Source organism: Hyperolius riggenbachi, chromosome 4, assembly GCF_040937935.1.
Source record: "Hyperolius riggenbachi isolate aHypRig1 chromosome 4, aHypRig1.pri, whole genome shotgun sequence".
NCBI classification, from domain to species: Eukaryota; Metazoa; Chordata; class Amphibia; order Anura; family Hyperoliidae; genus Hyperolius; species Hyperolius riggenbachi.
In genome coordinates, this window is record NC_090649.1 from 441,232,142 (window position 1) to 441,252,151 (window position 20,010).

The 20,010-nt window shown below is 47.2% G+C and overlaps 1 protein-coding gene across 3 annotated transcripts in view; it reads left to right on the forward strand.

Annotated features, from left to right (window-relative positions):
* DLK2 (delta like non-canonical Notch ligand 2) overlaps positions 1-20,010 on the forward strand; it is a 65,663-nt gene that overhangs the window by 34,193 nt on the left and 11,460 nt on the right. For all 3 annotated transcript variants that reach the window (XM_068232571.1, XM_068232572.1, XM_068232573.1), the window contains 4 exons: positions 4,667-5,617; positions 16,770-16,859; positions 18,958-19,021; positions 19,151-19,281. In XM_068232571.1, coding sequence (XP_068088672.1) covers positions 16,787-16,859; positions 18,958-19,021; positions 19,151-19,281 — 268 coding nt within the window. In that variant the 5' untranslated portion in view covers positions 4,667-5,617; positions 16,770-16,786. The remainder of the gene's footprint in view (positions 1-4,666; positions 5,618-16,769; positions 16,860-18,957; positions 19,022-19,150; positions 19,282-20,010) is intronic.

Genomic DNA, 20,010 nt, shown 5'->3' on the forward strand with positions numbered 1-20,010 from the left:
TCATGAGACATGCTCATGCAGAAATGCATCTGCTTTCGCATGCCAAACTTTGCAGGGTCAAAAACCAATACCGCGAAGCGGTTGCCCTGCGGGAATTAGTTCATGCTATACAGCACTATCCAGGAGCGCCTCGGGGAGGCTTCCCATTGCCCCCATACAACCGGGGGGGGCTGTGGGGCCCCAGGCTCTCTCACTGCCTAGGGACCACAGCAACACCCCGGAGGTGGAGGCTGGGTAGCGCAGACGACCCCCCCAAGCGTGGCCGGCGCCGGGGGGGGGCCATCCGCACCCATCTCCCAAAAATTTAAAAACAGGCACTTACCTGAACGTCCATTGCGTTCTGCTGCTGCGCATCGACTCGGGGCACTGCATGGGAAAGGAGTGACGCATGGGTCACCCCGAGCTGTGGGGCTCAGGGCTGGCTCACACACATCACTCCAGAAGGGGGGGGGGGGGGACAGGCACAGACAGCCCACTTATAGAGCAAGCCATCCACCACCTGCCTCCAAAGGACAGAATGCAAATATGCTCAATCACAAGAAAATGTATGCGTGCTCTACGCCAAGCTTAACCCTTTCAAGTCTAGCTGTGCAAATCTGGCTAAAATGGCTTATCATGAGACATGCTCATGCAGAAATGCATCTGCTTTCGCATGCCAAACTTTGCAGGGTCAAAAACCAATACCGCAAAGCGGTTGCCCTGCGGGAATTAGTTCATGCTATACAGCACTATCCAGGAGCGCCTCGGGGAGGCTTCCCATTGCCCCCATACAACCGGGGGGGGCTGTGGGGCCCCAGGCTCTCTCACTGCCTAGGGACCACAGCAACACCCCGGAGGTGGAGGCTGGGTAGCGCAGACGACCCCCCCAAGCGTGGCCGGCGCCGGGGGGGGGCCATCCGCACCCATCTCCCAAAAATTTAAAAACAGGCACTTACCTGAACGTCCATTGCGTTCTGCTGCTGCGCATCGACTCGGGGCACTGCATGGGAAAGGAGTGACGCATGGGTCACCCCGAGCTGTGGGGCTCAGGGCTGGCTCACACACATCACTCCAGAAGGGGGGGGGAGGACAGGCACAGACAGCCCACTTATAGAGCAAGCCATCCACCACCTGCCTCCAAAGGACAGAATGCAAATATGCTCAATCACAAGAAAATGTATGCGTGCTCTACGCCAAGCTTAACCCTTTCAAGTCTAGCTGTGCAAATCTGGCTAAAATGGCTTATCATGAGACATGCTCATGCAGAAATGCATCTGCTTTCGCATGCCAAACTTTGCAGGATCAAAAACCAATACCGCGAAGCGGTTGCCCTGCGGGAATTAGTTCATGCTATACAGCACTATCCAGGAGCGCCTCGGGGAGGCTTCCCATTGCCCCCATACAACCGGGGGGGGGGGGCTGTGGGGCCCCAGGCTCTCTCACTGCCTAGGGACCACAGCAACACCCCGGAGGTGGAGGCTGGGTAGCGCAGCTTTGCGGCATTGGTTCAATGGACCCTGCATTAGTTGGCATGCGAAAGCAAATGCATATTTGCATGAGCATTGCCTCATGAATAGCCAATCAGGCCAAATTTGCTCAGCCAGTTGTGTCAGGTGTTCACTTGGTGTTTAATGCACACATTTAAATTCTCTGTGCAGCGATTTGTGAATTTCTTTCCCTTGGAGGCGGGTGGCGGATGGCTCATTCCAGGTAGTGTGAGTCCTGGAGTGGGCTGTCAGTGCCTGTCCTCCACCCCCCTTGGAGTGCAGTGTGTGAGCCAGCCCTGAGCTCTAAAGCTCGGTGCGACCCATGCTTCATTCCTTTCCTTTTCAAATGTGTTGCACCCAAGCTATGCTCAGCAGCAGAACGCAATGGACGTCAAGGTAAGTGCCTGTTTTTAAATATTGGGAGGTGAAAGGTGCGGATGGCTCTCCCCGACGCTGGCCACGCTTGGGGGGGCCGCCTGCGCCACCCAGCCTCCCCCCTCCGGGGTGCTGCTGTGGTTCCCAGGCAGTGAGAGCGCCTGGGACCCCGCGGTCCCCCGGTTGTATGGGGGCATTGGGAAGCCTCCCCGAGGCGCTCCTGGATAGTGCTGTATAGCATGAACTAATTCCCGCAGGGCAAACCGCTTTGCGGCATTGGTTCAATGGACCCTGCATTAGTTGGCATGCGAAAGCAAATGCATATTTGCATGAGCATTGCCTCATGAATAGCCAATCAGGCCAAATTTGCTCAGCCAGTTGTGTCAGGTGTTCACTTGGTGTTTAATGCACACATTTAAATTCTCTGTGCAGCGACATATCTCTGTAGTATAATAGCCTGGGGTCATATATCTCTGTAGTATAATAGTCTGGGGTCCCATCTCTGTAGTATAATAGTCTGGCGTCACATGTCTGTAGTATAATAGTCTGGGGCGGAACAGGCAAAAATGGCGCACAGCGCCAACTGTATAAAAAGGGCGCAGGAGTAATCAACATAACACGATATTTATCGTTTTATATCTTTAAAAACTTTAGGCAGCGGGGTCGGGGGGAGAGGCAGCGGCAGTAGGATTAGGCGGAGGATGTGTGCAGAGGCAGTATGCATTATCTAGTCCCGGCCGGCGATCACTCCTTTACTTCTTCTGTTAGTTTTCAGGAGTCCTGCATCCAGCCAATCACCATGCGGCTTTAGTTTCCGCATGCTGGTTGGCTGGATGAAGACTCCTGCAAGCTAACTACGAAGTGAAGGAGCGATCGCTGGCCGGGACACGGTAATGTATACTAATGCTACCTAATCCTCCCTCCACCTAATCCTACTCCCTCCACCTGCTGCCTAGTGTCCCGCTGCTCCCCCCCCCCCCCCCCACCACCGCTGCCTCACTGGCCCCCCTGCAATGGCACAACGTTCTGCTAATAAATCTTTTATAAAACGTTATTTACTGTTTTAATGTATTTACATTAAAACGGTAAATAGCGTTTTATGATCGGCAGAACGGTGCGCCATTATTCACTCTGCGCCATTTTTAACTGTACCCTACAACTATGCCAGTTGGCTCTATAGTGTACTGGTTAAAGGCTCTGCCTTTGACATGGGGGACCAGGGTTCGAATCCTGGCTAGGTCAAGTACCTATTCAGTAAGGAGTTCAAGGCAAGACTCCCTAACACTGCAGGGTGGCCTCTTGAGTGCGTCCCAGTGGCTGCAGCTCTTGAGCGCTTTGAGTCCGACAGGAGAAAAGCGCTATACAAATGTTCGGATTATTACCCTGCTACAGAGATGTTACGCCAGATTATGTGTAGCATAATATAATCTGGCGTAACATCTCTGTAGCATAATATAGTCTGGCGTCACATCTCTGTAGCATAATATAGTCTGGCATCACATCTCTGTACCATAATATAGTCTGGCGTCACATCTCTGTAGCATAACATAGTCTGGACAAATTCAGTACATCAAAAGTACAAAAACGTTTAATTATCTTCATGCCACATATTATACATCCATCAAACAAGTTAAGGAATAATCAAACCTGACGATGCTGGTGCTGGGGTGTATAGGGATCGGGTGACCAGGACAAGCATGTGAACAAGCGCCAGGCGGGCGCGAAACGGCTGTAGTGCCGTCCTTTCACTATCCCTGGTCACCCGATCCCTATACACCCCAGCACCAGCATCGTCAGGTTTGATTATTCCTTAACTTGTTTGATGGATGTATAATATGTGGCATGAAGATAATTAAACGTTTAAAGGGGCAGTTGCCCGGTCTACTTTTGATGTACTGAATTTGTGCTGACTGCTTTCTTTGCAAGACACCGGTTGCACGTCCTTTGCTTACATCGCAGCTGCAATACAGGGGTGCTGAGGGGCGAAGATTGCCTGGGTGCCGGGTGCTTACGCGGGCCTGCATACCCCTCTCTAGGAGTACTGAGTGCCAAGTTGCCCCCATTTCCTTTCAGTGTACGAAATAACATAGTCTGGCGTCACATCTCTGTAGCATAATATAGTCTGACGTCACATCTCTGTAGTAGATTAGTCCTAGAATCACACTGCTGTAAGTGATCATTAGTTCCTGTGCGGTAAGGAATTATGAATATGTAGGAGTGGGCTAGCCATACACTTATCAGGTTTTTTTTTTATTTTCTTCCAAGGCAGAAAGGATCACTTGGTTTCGATTTTCTTAACACAGCTGAGTAATTCACTTTTAAGTGATTTTTTTATTGGTTGAAAATCTGATTGGACTGCATGTGAAAGAGTTGGTGCTGGTGCGGTGGTGTTACATTTTCTGTATTTAGTAGGAATTATTCACTTTCAATTTAATTCCAATCAAATAGGAGTATTAGGCCATTATTATTTAATGTAAGACTCCTTCAAAATAGTGAGCTCCTCTGAGGAAAGTCACTGACATGTCAGTGTTGTATAAATACATAATATTAATATGGTAGGACATTAAACGATGACTATGGTAGGATTAGGTTGTGAGCTCTTCAGAGGACAGTCAGTGACATAATTATGTACTCTGTAAAGTGCTGCAGAATGTCAGTGTTATATAAACATATAATACTATAGTATCAGATATAGGTATTATATTTTATAAATAGTCTGGGCTCAGATTTATCTGCATTGCAGTAGCTTGAGGTCATATTTGTGTTCTGTAATAGTCATAACTCACATTAATAATTACGGTATGTATGTTTTTCTTTTTATGTAGATGTGCCATCTGTTGAATCCTCTTAGAGATAGAAGAAGCTCTCCTGGATCTTGACAGAGATAGAAGAATCCCTCCTAGATATTGTCAGAGATAGAAGAAGCTCTCCTGGATCTCGTCAGATCCAGATAGAAGAAGCTCTCCAGGAACTTCTCAGAAGTAGAATCTCTCCTGGGTCTTGTCAGACATAGAATAAACTCTCTAGGATCTCGTCAGAAATAGATGAAGGCTCCTGGAACTCTTCGGAGATAGAAAAAGCTCTCCTGGATCTCGTCATGGGTAGAAGAAGCTCTCCTGGCTCTCCTCAGAGATAGAAAATCTCTCCTGGATCTCATCAGAGGTAGCTAGAAGAAGCTCTTTTAGATCTCGCTAGAGATAGATTAAGCTCTCCGGGATCTCATCAGAGATAGAAGAAGCTCTCCTGAATCTCATCAGAGATAGAAGAAGCTCTCCTGGCTCTTATCAGAGATAGATGAAGCTCTCCTGGATCTCATCACAGATAGATGAAGCTCTGCTGGATTTTCAGAGCAGCAGGTCAGAGTCTCCTAGGATTTAAGACATGGATCAGGAGTGTTTGGATATTTGGAGTGGAAGATCGGCTGGATCTTTTGAGGACTAGATGCTGACCTGCTGGCAAGTGCTTGAATCAGTCTGGGACTGCTGTCTCTTGTTGAATTTAGGTTTGGAACTGTTGCACATTTTCTGGAAACATCCACAATGGAATTAGCTTTCCTGTCTGTAATATTTTATCTCACAAGCACATAAGTCAAAGTGTTCCTTCCACAGTGCTGGACCTCATGCCTGACTGTTTACTTGATTATCTCACTTGGTCGGATTTTATTGTTGGAACAGCAACTCGTTTCTGGAGGACACAAAGGAATCTTGCTCCTGGAGAGGCCTCGGCTTGCCAGGATTAGGCAAGGCCAAGAAGGAAACTAGAGAAAGAATTCACAGGTGATTTCCTGGAAACCTCCCCCCCAACTCATAATCACACTTTTGCTTTATGCATGTATTTCCTTTTTTTTTTTTTTAAATATAGAATGTATTTCCTTTTATTGTCCTGTAACAGTGTCTGATATATCTAATTCCGCAACGCTGTACAGAGATCACTGGTCCATTCCCATCAGCACCAGAGGAGCTTATCCTCTAATGCCTTCACCACAGTCACACACTGTTATTATATTTTATACATATACATTTATATAGCTCTGACATATTCCTCAGTGGCGCTATACAAACATCACTGATCTATTCCCATCAGTCTCTGCATCAGAGGAGCTTACATTCTATTCCCCCTGACACCTAGTATTATACTCCTGACACTAATACTTTCCCCCCCGACACCTAGCATTATGCTCCTCAACACTAATACTATCCCCCCTGACACCCAGCATTATCCTCCCCAACACTAATACTATCCCCCCTGACACCTAGCATTATCCTCCCCAACACTAACTCTATCCCCCCTGACACCTAGCATTATCCTCCCCAACACTAATACTATCCCCCCTGACACCTAGCATTATCCTCCCCAACACTATACTATTCCCCCTGACACCTAGCATGATCCTCCCCGACACTATACTATTCCCCCTGACACCTAGCATTATCCTTTCTGACACTAATACTATTCTCCCTCAAACCAAGCATTATCCCTCCTGACACTAATACTATTCCCCCTGCCACCTAGCATTATCCTTTCTGACACTAATACTGTTCCACAGACACCTAGCACTATCCTCCCCGACTCTTAATACTATTCCCCCTGACATCTAGCATTATCCCCCCTGACACTAATGCTATTCCCCCTGACACCTAGCATTATCCTCCCTGACACTAATACTATTCCCCCTGACACCTAGCATTACCCTCCCCGACACTAATACTATTCCCCCTTACGCCCAGCTTTATTCTCCCCAACACTAATACTATTCCCCGACGCCCAGCATTATCCTCCACCGACACTAATACTATTCCCCCTGACGCCCAGCATTATCCTCCCCGACACTAATACTATTCCCCCTGACACCTAGCATTATCCTCCCCGACACTAATACTATTCCCGCTGACGCCCAGCATTATCCTCCCCAACACTAATACTATTCCCCCCTGACACCTAGCATTATCCTCCCCGACACTAATACTATTCCCCCTGACGCCCAGCATTATCCTCCCCGACACTAATACTATTCCCCCTGACACCCAGCATTATCCTCCCCGACACTAATACTATTCCCCCTGACGCCCAGCATTATACTCCCCGAAACTAATACAATTCCCCCTGACACCTAGCATTATCCTCCCCGACACTAATACTATTCCCCCTGACACCTAGCATTACCCTCCCTGACACTAATACTATTCCCCCTGACACCTAGCATTACCCTCCCCGACACTAATACTATTCCCCCTGACACCTAGCATTATCCTCACCGACACTAATACTATTCCCCCTGACGCCCAGCATTATTCTCCCCAACACTAATACTATTCCCCCTGACGCCCAGCATTATCCTCCCCGACACTAATACTATTCCCCCTGACGCCCAGCATTATCCTCCCCGACACTAATACTATTTCCCCTGACGCCCAGCATTATCCTCCCCGACACTAATACTATTCCCCCTGACACCTAGCATTATACTCTCTGACACCTAGCATTATCCCCCCTAATGCTGGGAATACACGGGTCGACCCGGCGGCTCGATTAGCTGCCGGATCGACTCCCGCTGCGTCCCCGCTCGTCCCCGTGGGCGCCCGGATCCATTCCCACTGGTCCCCGCGGGCACTTCCTTATCTCCACTCGATTCCCCACTATTGTCCGCCTGCGGGGATCGAGCCTGGAATCGATCCGCCGCGTGATCGGACACGTCGGAAATTATCAATCGAGCCATCAGCGGCTCGATTGATAAGGCAGAAACACACCGTCTATTCCCAGCATAACACTAATACTATTCCCTCCTGAGAGCTAGCATAATCCCCCCCCCCCCCCAAGCACGTCGATTAGAGCGCAGGAGATTTGGGCGCAGCCAGCGCCACCATAGACCGTAATAGGAATTATGGCTATAGTGGCGCACAGTGAGTAACTTCGGCGCCGTCAGAAGACGGAGCTGAAGTTACTTTTAAAATAGTGTAATTCGGCCGCCAGCAATAACTGGAAGCTGAATTACTTAATTCCCCACTATCTATGTTGACCCATGAGGGGGAATAGTATTTGGCGGCGATTTCTCTCATACGCTTATCCCCCTGACACTAATACTATTACTATTCCCCTTGACATCTAGCATTATCCTCCCCAGCACCAATACTATTCCCCCTGACACCTAGCAGTTTCCCCTCTGACACTAATACTATTCCCCTTGACACCTAGCATTATCCTTCCTGACACTAATACTATTTCCCCTGACAGCTAGCATTATCCTCCCTGACACTAATACTATTCCCCCTTGCACCTCGCATTATCCTCTTTTACACAAATACACTAATACTATTCCCCTGACATCTAGCATTATCCTCCCTGACACTAAAACTATTCCCCTGACACATAGCATTATCCTCCCTGACACTGATACTATTCCCCCTGCAACCTAGCATTATCCTTTCCAACACTACACTATTCAACCTCACACCAAGCATTATCCCCCCTGACACTAATACTATTCCCCCTGCCCCATAGCATTATCCTCCCCAACACAAATACTATCCCCCTGACACCTAGCAGTATCCACTCTGACACTAATACTATTCCGCCTGTCACCTAGCATTATCCTCCCTGACACTAATACTATTCCCCCTGGCACGTAGCATTATCCTCACTGACACTAATACTATTCCGCCCGACACTAATACTATTCCCCCTGACACCTAGCATTAACCTCCCCAACACTAATACTATTTCCCCTGACACCTAGCATTATCCTCCCTGACACTAATACTATTCCCCCTGACACCCAGCATTACCCTTCCCAACACTAATACTATCCCCCTGCCACCTAGCAGTATCCCCTCTGACACTAATACTATTCCGCCTGTCACCTAGCATTATCCTCCCTGACACTAATACTATTCCCCCTGGCACCTAGCATTAACCCCACTGACACTAATACTATTCCCCCTTACACCTAGCATTATCCTCTCTTACACTAATACTATCCCCCCTGACACCTAGCATTATCCTCCCCGACACTAATACTTTTCCCCCTGACACCGAGCACAATCCTCCCCCAAACTAATACTATTCCACCTGACACCCTCCACAACACTAATACTATTCCACTTGACATTTAGCATTATCCTCCCCGACACTAATTCTTTCCCCCCGACACCTAGCATTATACTCCCCAACACTATACACCAATACTATTCCCCTGACACATAGCATTATCCTCCCTGACACTGATACTATTCCCCTGGACACCTAGCGTTATTCTCCCCGACACTAATACTATTCCCCCTGACACCTAGCATTATACTCCCTGACACTGATACTATTCCCCCTGACACCTAGCATTATCCTCCCCAACATTAAAACTATTCCCCCTGACGCCTAGCATTATCCTCCCCGACACTAATACTATCCCCCCTGACACCAAGCATTATGCTCCTCAACACTAATACTATTCCCCTGACACCTAGCATTATCCTCCCCGACACTACTACTACTCCCCGACACCTAGCATTATGCTCCCCGACACTAATACTATTCCCCCTGACACTGATACTATTCCCCCTGACACCTAGCATTATCCTCCCTCACACTAAAACTATTTATCTTGACACCTAGCACTATCCTCCCCAACACTAATACTATTCCCCTGACATCTAGCATTACCCTCCCCAACACTAATAATATTCCCCTGACACCTAGTATTATCCAGCTCAACACTAATACTATTCCCCCTGCAACCTAGCATTATCCTTTCCGACACTACACTATTCAACCTCACACCAAGCATTATCCCTCCTGACACTAATACTATAACCCCCCACCCCATAGCATTATCCTCCCCAACACAAATACTATCCCCCTGAGACCGAGCAGTATCCACTCTGACACTAATACTATTCCGCCTATCACCTAGCATTATCCTCCCTGACACTAATACTATTTCCCCTGGCACGTAGCATTATCCCCACTGACACTAATACTATTCCCCCCGACACTAATACTATTCCCCCTGACACCTAGCATTAGCCTCCCCAACACTAATACTATTCCCCCTGACACCTAGCAATATCCTCCCCAACACTAATACTATTCCCCCTGACACCTAGCATTAGCCTTCCTGACAGTAATACTATTCCCCCTGACACCTAGCATTATCCTCCCCAATACTAATACTATTCCCCTGACACCTAGCATTATCCTCCCCAACACTAATACTATTCCCCTGACACCTAGCAATATCCTCCCCAACACTAATACTATTCCCCTGACACCTAGTATTATCCTCTCCAACACTAATACTATTCCCCCTGACACCTAGCATTATCCTACCCGACACATACTATTCCACTGACACCTCGCATTATCCTTACTCACACAAATACTATTCCCCTGACACCTAGCATTATCCTTACTCACACAAATACTATTCCCCTGACACCTAGTATTATCCTCCCCAACACTAATACTATTCCCCCTGACACCTAGCAATATCCTCCCCAACACTAATACTATTCCCCTGACACCTAGCATTATCCTCCCCAACACTAATACTATTCCCCTGACCCCTAGCATTATCCTCCCCAACACTAATACTATTTCCCTGACACCTAGCATTATCCTCCCCAACACTAATACTATTCCCCTGACATCTAGGCATTATCCTGCCCAACACTAATACTATTCCCCTGACACCTAGCATTATCCTCCCCAACACTAATACTATTCCCCTGACCCCTAGCATTATCCTCCCCAACACTAATACTATTCCCCTGACCCCTAGCATTATCCTCCCCAACACTAATACTATTCCCCGACACCTAGTATTATCCTCCCCAACACCTAATACTATTGCCCTCATTTCTGTTCCATTAACCACCTCTCCACACACCATCTATAATAGATACTATCTGTTTTTCATGCAGCACTCTATACCCCTATCTGTCACCTACCACATATTGTCATTTTTACCCTATTTTCAGCTCCTCATTCCCATCCCCCTCTCATCCTCCTTTCTTGCCTAGGTGTTCTTTCTTCTGCTCCTCTCCAGGTATCTCAGTCTTATGTTCTCTGTGTTCCTCTTCTCTCTGTTGTGTTGAGCCTGGTCTCTCCCTCCACATCTCTCTCTCCCTCCATCACGTTTTTCTCATCCTGAAGGACTCCAGCTTTGATGTCACACTGACATTAGGTCTATGTCATTCCCACATTACACTGGCATCCATGTGCCCTTCTTCTGTCATCATGTAATGGGAGCATAGCATCTGCTGCCAACAGTCAGACATGGAACATCAGTATTTATACTAACAGGGGACGTGACCCCAACCCCATTATGTGTTATTATATTGTCCAGGTATGCAAGCCCTGCACTGACAATATGTAACGTCATATTAACATAATTAGCTGTCATACAGAGAATGTGAAAAACCAATTATATCTGTCCTTTATTGCCCAGACTTTGACATGCACTCCCTCTCTACATTAGACACCAGTTATATCCTTCCTTCCTAGCCTGACACGCAGACTTCCTCCACCTTTAATATCAGCTGACAGATTGGGGTACCAACACCAGTTATATCCATCCTTCCTAGCCTGACACCCAGACTGCCTCCACCTCTTACATCAGCTAACAGATGGGGCCATAGACACCAGTTATATCCACAATTTATAACCTGACATTCGGACCTCCTCCACCGCTAACATCAGCTGACAGATGGATGAACAGACACCAGTTATATCCACCCATCCTAGCCTGACACCCAGACCTTTCCTCCACCTGTAACATCAGCTGACAGATTGGGCACAAACACCAGTTATATCCTCCCTTCCTTCCTAGGCTGATACTGAGACCTCCTCCACCTCTAACATCAGCTGACAGATGTGGGCACAGACAGCAGTTACAGTGGGATGCGAAAGTTTGGGCAACCTTGTTAATCGTCATGATTTTCCTGTATAAATCGTTGGTTGTTACGATAAAAAATGTCAGTTAAATATATCATATAGGAGACACACACAGTGATATTTGAGAAGTTAAATTAAGTTTATTGGATTTACAGAAAGTGTGCAATAATTGTTTAAACAAAATTAGGCATGTGCATAAATTTGGGCACCACAAAAAAGAAATGAAATCAATATTTAGTAGATCCTCCTTTTGCAGAAATTACAGCCTCCAAACCCTTCCTGTAGGTTCCACTGACAGTCTGGATTCTGGTTGAAGGTATTTTGGACCATTCCTCTTTACAAAACATCTCTAGTTCATTCAGGTTTGATGGCTTCCGTGCATGGATGGCTTCCGAGCATGGACAGCTCTCTTTAAAGCCAATGGGTACCGGTAAAAAAAAAGAAAAAGTCAGATACTCACCTAAGGAGAGGGAAGGCTCGGTCCTAATGAGCCTTCCCTCTCCTCTCCCGGTGCCCTCGGTGCTGCGCTGGCTCCCCCGTTCGCGTCCGCCGCCGCAGGGACTTCGGAGGTCTTCGGGAGCACTCGGGCTTCCGAAGACGGGCCGCTCCATACTACGTACGCGCGAGCGCGTCATAGAGGGCGTGAGCGCATGCGTAGTATGGAGCGGCCGCGTCATCGGGAGCCCGAGTGCTCCCGAAGGCTTCCGAAAGCTCCCTTCGGCATGCGGAAGTGGCAGTATTTGATCGAACTGGTCGAATACTGCCACGGGGGATCCTGCGCGGGACCGGGCACCGGGAGAGGAGAGGGAAGGCTCATTAGGACCGAGCCTTCCCTCTCCTTAGGTGAGTATCTGACTTTTTCTTTTTTTTACCGGTAAACATTCACTTTAACTCACACCACAGATTTTCAATTATATTCAGGTCTGGGGACTGAGATGGCCATTCCAGAACATTGTACTTGTTCATCTGCATGAATGCCTTAGTGGATTTTGAGCAGTGTTTAGGCTCGTTGTCTTGTTGAAAGAACCAGCCCCGGCGCAGCTTCAGCTTTGTCACTGATTCCTGGACATTGGTCTCCAGAATCTGCGGATACTGAGTGGAAACCATGCGTCCCTCAATTTTGACAACTTTCCCAGTCCCTGCACTTGCCACACAGTGCCCCACAGCATGATGGAACCACCACCATATTTTTCTGTAGGTAGCAGGTGTTTTTCTTGGAATGCAGTGTTGTTTTTCCTCCAAGCATGCCCAAATAACTCCCTTGTTATGCCCAAATAACTCAATTTTAGTTTCATCAGTCCACAGCACCTTATTCCAAAATGAAGCTGGCTTGTCCAAATGTGCTTTAGCATACCTCAAGCGGCTCTGTTTGTGCTGTGGGTGGAGAAAAGGTTTCCTCCGCGTCACTCTCGCATACAGCATCTCCTTGTGTAAAGTACGTTGAGTGGTTGAACGATGCACAGTGGCTCCATCTGCAGCAAGATGATTTTGTAGGTCTTTGGTGCTGGTCTATGGATTGACTCTTGACTGTTCTCACCATTCATCGCTTCTGTTTATATAGAGATTTTACTTGGTCTGCCACTTCAAGTCATAACTTGAAATGAGCCTATGGTCTTCCATTTCCTCAATATGTTTCTAACTGTGGAAACAGACAGCTGAAATCTCTAAGACAGCTTTCTGTATCCTTCCCCTAAACCATGATGGCGAACAATCTTTGTCTTCTGGTCATTTGAGAGTTGTTTTGAGACCCCCATGTTGCTACTCTTCAGAGAACTTTAAAAGAGGGAAACTTACAATTGACCCCCTTAAAGGAATACTATCGATTCACATATGTTTTTCAATTGACACAGGAATTGTTTGGGAAGTGCTGCTAAGTACTGGTGTATACATTTTAGTAGCAACCTCTTTGTTTACTGTTATCAAAATACTTTCAAACTTTACTGATGCCAAAACTGACGGCAGACTGAGCCATGAGGAGAGGGGAAATTCCCCTCATACTTGATTAGTTAACTCTGTGTAACTGTGTGTGACAGAGAGAAAGCTCCCAACAGCTGCAGCTTCTGTGTCCTGTGTTTCTGACTGAAGTGTCTGAAAAGAGCAGAGGAAATGTAACTAATTGTCACAGCTTTTAATACTGTTTTTGCTTTCAGAGTTTGATATGTTTGATATTTGCTTTCATTAGTCTGATATGCAACTCTGGCTGTGCATTGAAGCAGACACTCCTTCTGCAATGGATTTGTCCCAATATAGCTAAATCCTACCCTCAATAAATTACAGCTTTTGCCTCTAATATTTAACATGAAAAGTAGGAAAATGTTTACACAGCTACTTAGACATTATTTGTATATTGACATTTTAGAACACTTGGGTATTGATAGTATTCCTTTAAAGGAGTCATCAGGGCAAATCAAGTAAAATGAGTGGTACTTACCGGGGGCTTCCTCCAGCCCCAAGCTCCCAGAACCTCCCTCGCCGCAGCTCTGGCCGCAGCCGTTCGCCGTAGCTCCGACCCGGTCCCCGGCGATGATGTCAGAACGACCTGGAGGTCGCTCTGTACTGCGCGATCTGCGCTGTCAATCACCGCCACGTGGACTGGAGCGGACTGCGCAGGTGCAGCAGTTCTGCGCCTGCGCAGTCTGCTCCGGCCCACGTGGCGGTGATTGACAGCGCCGATCGCGCAGTACAGAGCGACCTCCAGGTCGTTCTGACGTCATCGCCGGGGACCGGGTCGGAGCTCCGGCGAACGGCTGCGGCCAGAGCTGCGGCGAGGGAGGTCCTGGGAGCTTGGGACTGGAGGAAGCCCCCGGTAAGTACCACTCATTTTACTCGATTTGCCCTGATGACTCCTTTAAATACTCTTTCTCATAATTGGATTCACCTGTGTATGTAGGTCAGGGGTCACTGAGCTTACCAAGCCAATTTGAGTTCCAATAATTAGTTTTAAAGGTTTTGGAATCAATAAAATGACATTTCTTTTTTGTGGTGCCCAAATTTATGAACCTGCCTAATTGTATTTAAACAATTATTGCACACTTTCTGTAAATCCAGTAAACTTAATTTCACTTCTCAAATATCACTGTGTGTGTCTCCTATATGATATATTTAACTGACATTTTTTATCGTAACAACCAACGATTTATACAGGAAAAACATGACGGTTAACAAGGTTGCCCAAACTTTCGCATCCCACTGTATATTCATTCATCCATCCTTCCTAGCCTGACACTTTTTCCACCTCTAACATCAGCTGACAGATCAGGACTCAGACACCATTTATGTCCATCCTTCCTAGCGAGACACCCAGAGTCCCAGATATCCTCCACCTCTAACATCAGCTGACAGATGGGGCATAGGCACCAGTTCTATCCACCCTTCCTAGCCTGACACCCAGACCTTCTCCACCTCTAACATCAGCTGACACCAGTTATAGGGGCACAGACACCAGTTATATCCATCCCTCCTAACCTGACACCTGGACCTCCTCCACCTCTAACATCAGCTGACCCCAGTTATAGGGGCACAGACACCAGTTATATCCAGCCTTCCTAACCTTACACCCGTTCCTCCTCCACCTCTAACATCAGCTGACCCCAGTTATAGGGGCATAGACACCAGTTAAATCCATCCCTCCTAACCTGACACCCGTTCCTCCTCCACCTCTAACATCAGCTGACCCCAGTTATAGGGGCATATACACCAGCTATATCCATCCCTCCTAGCCTGACACCCGGACCTCCTCCAACTCTAACATCAGCTGACACCAGTTATAGGGGCATAGACACCAGTTATATCCATCCCTCCTAACCTGACACCCGGACCTCCTCCACCTCTAACATCAGCTGACCCCAGTTATAGGGGCATAGACACCAGTTATATCCATCCCTCCTAGCCTGACACCCGGACCTCCTCCACCTCTAACATCAGCTGACACCAGTTATAGGGGCATAGACACCAGTTATATCCATCCCTCCTAACCTGACACCCGGACCTCCTCCACCTCTAACATCAGCTGACACCAATTATAGGGGCACAGACACCAGTTATATCCATCCCTCCTAACCTGACACCCGGACCTCCTCCACCTCTAACATCAGCTGACACCAGTTATAGGGGCATAGACACCAGTTATATCCATCCCTCCTAACCTGACACCCGGACCTCCTCCACCTCTAACATCAGCTGACACCAGTTATAGGGGCACAGACACCAGTTATATCCATCCCTCCTAACCTGACACCCGGACCTCCTCCACCTCTAACATCAGCTGACCCCAGTTATAGGGGCACAGACACCAGTTATATCCATCCCTCCTAGCCTGACACCCGGACCTCCTCCACCTCTAACATCAGCTGACACCAGTTATAGGGGCATAGACACCAGTCATATCCATCCCTCCTAACCTGACACCCGGACCTCCTCCACCTCTAACATCAGCTGACCCCAGTTATAGGGGCACCGACACCAGCTATATCCATCCCTCCTAACCTGACACCCGGACCTCCTCCACCTCTAACATCAGCTGACAGATGGGGGCACAGACACCACTTATATCTTTCCTGTGAAGGAATATAATATTCTTCCTTATATCCTGAACCTTCACCCCCCCCCCTGCCCCCCCGCCGCCGGATGTCTCCTAAAGGATAATGGATGCAAAGTGCAACTGGTGGCGCTGTAGTATGGCAGCCTCGGCTCTTGGCTTTCAGACATTTCCCCCCCTTATTCTGACCATCCAACACCCACCTTCTTCCAGAACCAGTATCAGCCAAAACCAATTCCAGCTGCAACTCCTTTGTACTTGCAAAATAAATAATTCTGATTCTGATTCCATCATTCCTAGCCTGACACCCAGATATCCTCCACCTCTAACATCAGCTGACAGATGGGGCATAGGCACCAGTTATATCCACCTTTCCAGGCCTGACACACATACCTCCTCCACCTCTAACATCAGCTGACACCACTTATATCTATCTGTATATATGGTGCATGTGGTAAATGACACGTTTGATTGGCTGCTCGCTCACTGTGTTTTCTGTTCCGCAGACTCTGCAGTGCTGACAATGCTCTGCTGCTCTGGAGGACTTCTCTCTGGCGTGTGTTGGCTCCTGTTCCTGCATCACATATTGGTGAAAGGTGAGTTCAGAATACTGTCAGAACTATATAGCACAGTGGCATACTGGATAGCACTTCCCTAGCATCGCTACCTGCACAGAGTTTGTATGTTCTCACCGTGTCTGTGTGGGTTGCCACTGGGCACTCCGGTTTCCTTCAACATCCCGAAAACATACTGATAAGTTAATTGGCTTCCCCTTAAAACAATTGTCCCTAGTTTATGATATACATATGATTATGGTAAGGATTAAATTGTGAGCTCCTCTGAGGACAGTCAGCGACAGGACTATGCACTATGTAAAGAGCTGCAGAGGATGTCAGTGCTATATAAATACATCATAATAATAATAATCTAATAAGATATTAGACTATGACTATGGCAGGATTAGATTTTTAACCCTTCTGAGGACAGTCAGTGACGTACTCTGTAAAGGTGCCCATACATACAGCAATAATGGGCAGCTTCGACCAAGATACAGATCTCTCTCTCTCTGATTGATCAAAAGAGGCTTAAGCTGGCAGATGGCATAAAGTTCTTTATTGCTACTTGTAATAATAAAAACCAACGTTTCGGAGCCATGTAAGGCCCCTTTATCAAGGCACAAGTTGCTCTAGGCAACAGTGGCCTCAATTCTGGTAGCTGTGTGAGGTAAATATTTTTTTTGTAGGTAAAATACCTCATGAGATATTTCCTCTTTTTTTTTTAGCAATTCTGAAACATTTTTCTCCATTTCCGAACATGAGGTAAAACATGCGGTAAATGCATTAAGTGAGGTAAAACATGAGGTATTTCAGTGGTAAGCATGCAGTAAATAAATAATAGTAGTCTTTGTCTTCCACAAGTCAGAAGATTCTTTGGAAGATGTTTTTTTTTTTTGAGGGGGGGAAGGTGTATTTGATTATGTAGCTACCTATGAAAAGTATTTACCGTATATAGGCATCCCTTACAAAAAAATTTCCAGTAAATATTTGGAGTTTTATTTCAACTATTTTTTTCTATTACACAGCCTGAATAGGAACAACGCTAAAACAGTAATAGGAACTCCGCTAAAAACTGCAAAATGCATACAAATTGACTTTACCTCCAGGTACAGACAGGTCTTAAAATGATCGGTAAATTATATGCTAACATGCTCCCTAATTTCCATGAGAATAGCTATTTTTGGTAAATTACCTCATAATTTACCTCATGAGGTAAAATATGACTAAAACCTACCAGAATTGCTAAATGTCATTACATCATGAGGTAAATTACCTCACATGAAGTAAATTACCTCACATGAGGTAATTTGTTTGATAACCCTACCAGAATCGAGGCCAATCTGTCTGCCGCTCAGGAATAAACAAATCTTTATTCTCGTGGGTGAAGAACTCCTCTTAGCACTCACTTCAAGTGATGTGTAAGCAGAGAGCGGCTGCTACAAAGTGCCCCATGCTAAATAACACAAATTCTAATAATAAGTCATAGAACAAATGCACACTAATTCACAGAAGCGGAAGAAAGGACAGGGCCAGATTTCTAAGCTCACTATCACCAGCTGTCCCCGGACCGACAGCATCCTAAACCCCCCCAACATGGCAAGGATTAGATTGCAGCTCTTCTGAGGACAGTAAGTGATTAGTGATAGCAGGGATTAGATTGTAAGCTCCTTGGCGAGCGGCACATTCGGTGAGTGACAGGCGGCTCAGAGAACACTGTTAGTGCCCGTTCGCTGCTCCTGCATCCCCCTAGTGCCAGATCCTGCTGTTTGTAGCTGCCCACTGCTATGTGCAAATTCTGTGTAGCAGGACAGATGTTCAGCAGGCAAACTGCTACACAGCCCGCTCCTCGCTTTCCTGGAGCCCTAGGCCATGGCCTTTGTGGCCTTGCCTGAAATCCGGTTATGAGAAAGCATGTGCTGCAGAAGACTCATCATGTGGCAAGCTCCGCCCATTCTAGGAATAAGCTCAGTGTTTGTGTCAGAGTGAGTGGGTGATGCTCCCAGGATGTATTGTGTATGAAGACAGATCATTAGAGACCTGCTGAGAGGGGCATGTATGTATGTAATGGTGCCATCCTCAGCGATGGGAGTACTCAGGCCAGATGATTGACCCGCCATGTTGTGTGTATTTCCCACAGCTGAGGACTGTGCAGAGCGCTGTGACCTGTACCACGGACACTGTGACGAGGACGCTGTCTGTCGGTGAGTTACTTCACTGGGCTTAAGGAACATTCTGAGATATTTAGTCCCTAATTCTGTCGTAAGTGAATGTTTCTGTGTAACCAGTTCTGAGTGATAACGTCGGGTGACCTGTGATCTCTCCATTCTCAGGTGTGACCCGGGCTGGGACGGCGTGTACTGTGAAGACTGTGTGAAGATGCCGGGCTGTGTACATGGAGTGTGCCACCAACCCTGGCAGTGCATGTGCCAGAGCGGCTGGGCGGGGAAGTTCTGTGACAAAGGTATGGCATCCAGCAGAGCCCCTCTGCTCACACATCATCTGACCCTGGGGCCCTCCTTCTCCCCCAAATGACCGCTATCATTAGTACCCTACTGTGCACAGCACCCAATGGGCTTGATGTACTAACACAAATAGCGCGAGTAACTTGGTGTTACTCGCGTTATTTAACCCTGCACACTTGAATGCATGCTATTGGCAGCATAGCATGCATTATTACCTGTTTTAGTGAGCGCTTGTAGTTTACACTAGCATTTACCCAGTAACGAGCGCTTTGATCATCCTGCTCTGGACCCCTTCAGGTCCAGTAACGTTAAAGGAAGTGATCCTGGCAATCTGATTGGCCCAATAGACTGCTTGTCACGTGACATCACTTGACAGGCAGTCTATTGGGCCAATCAGAGTGACAGGATCACTTCTTTTAAAGTTACTGGTCCCGAAGGGGTCCAGGGTGGGATGATCAGAGCACCCGTTACTGGGTAAATGCCAGCGTAAACTACAAGCACTCGCTTTGCTGGGCATAGCGAGCGTTACTCTGACAATAGGTAATAATGCACGCTATGCTGCCAATAGCGCGCAGCGCGCATAGCGTGCATTAGGCTCCCTGCACACTGCAAATCCGTTTTCCGATTCCGATTCCGTTTCCGATTCCGATTTTCCTTGAATACATTCAACAGAAAAACGGATCAAAAAACGCAGCATGCAGTTAAGATTAAAAATCTGAATCGGAATC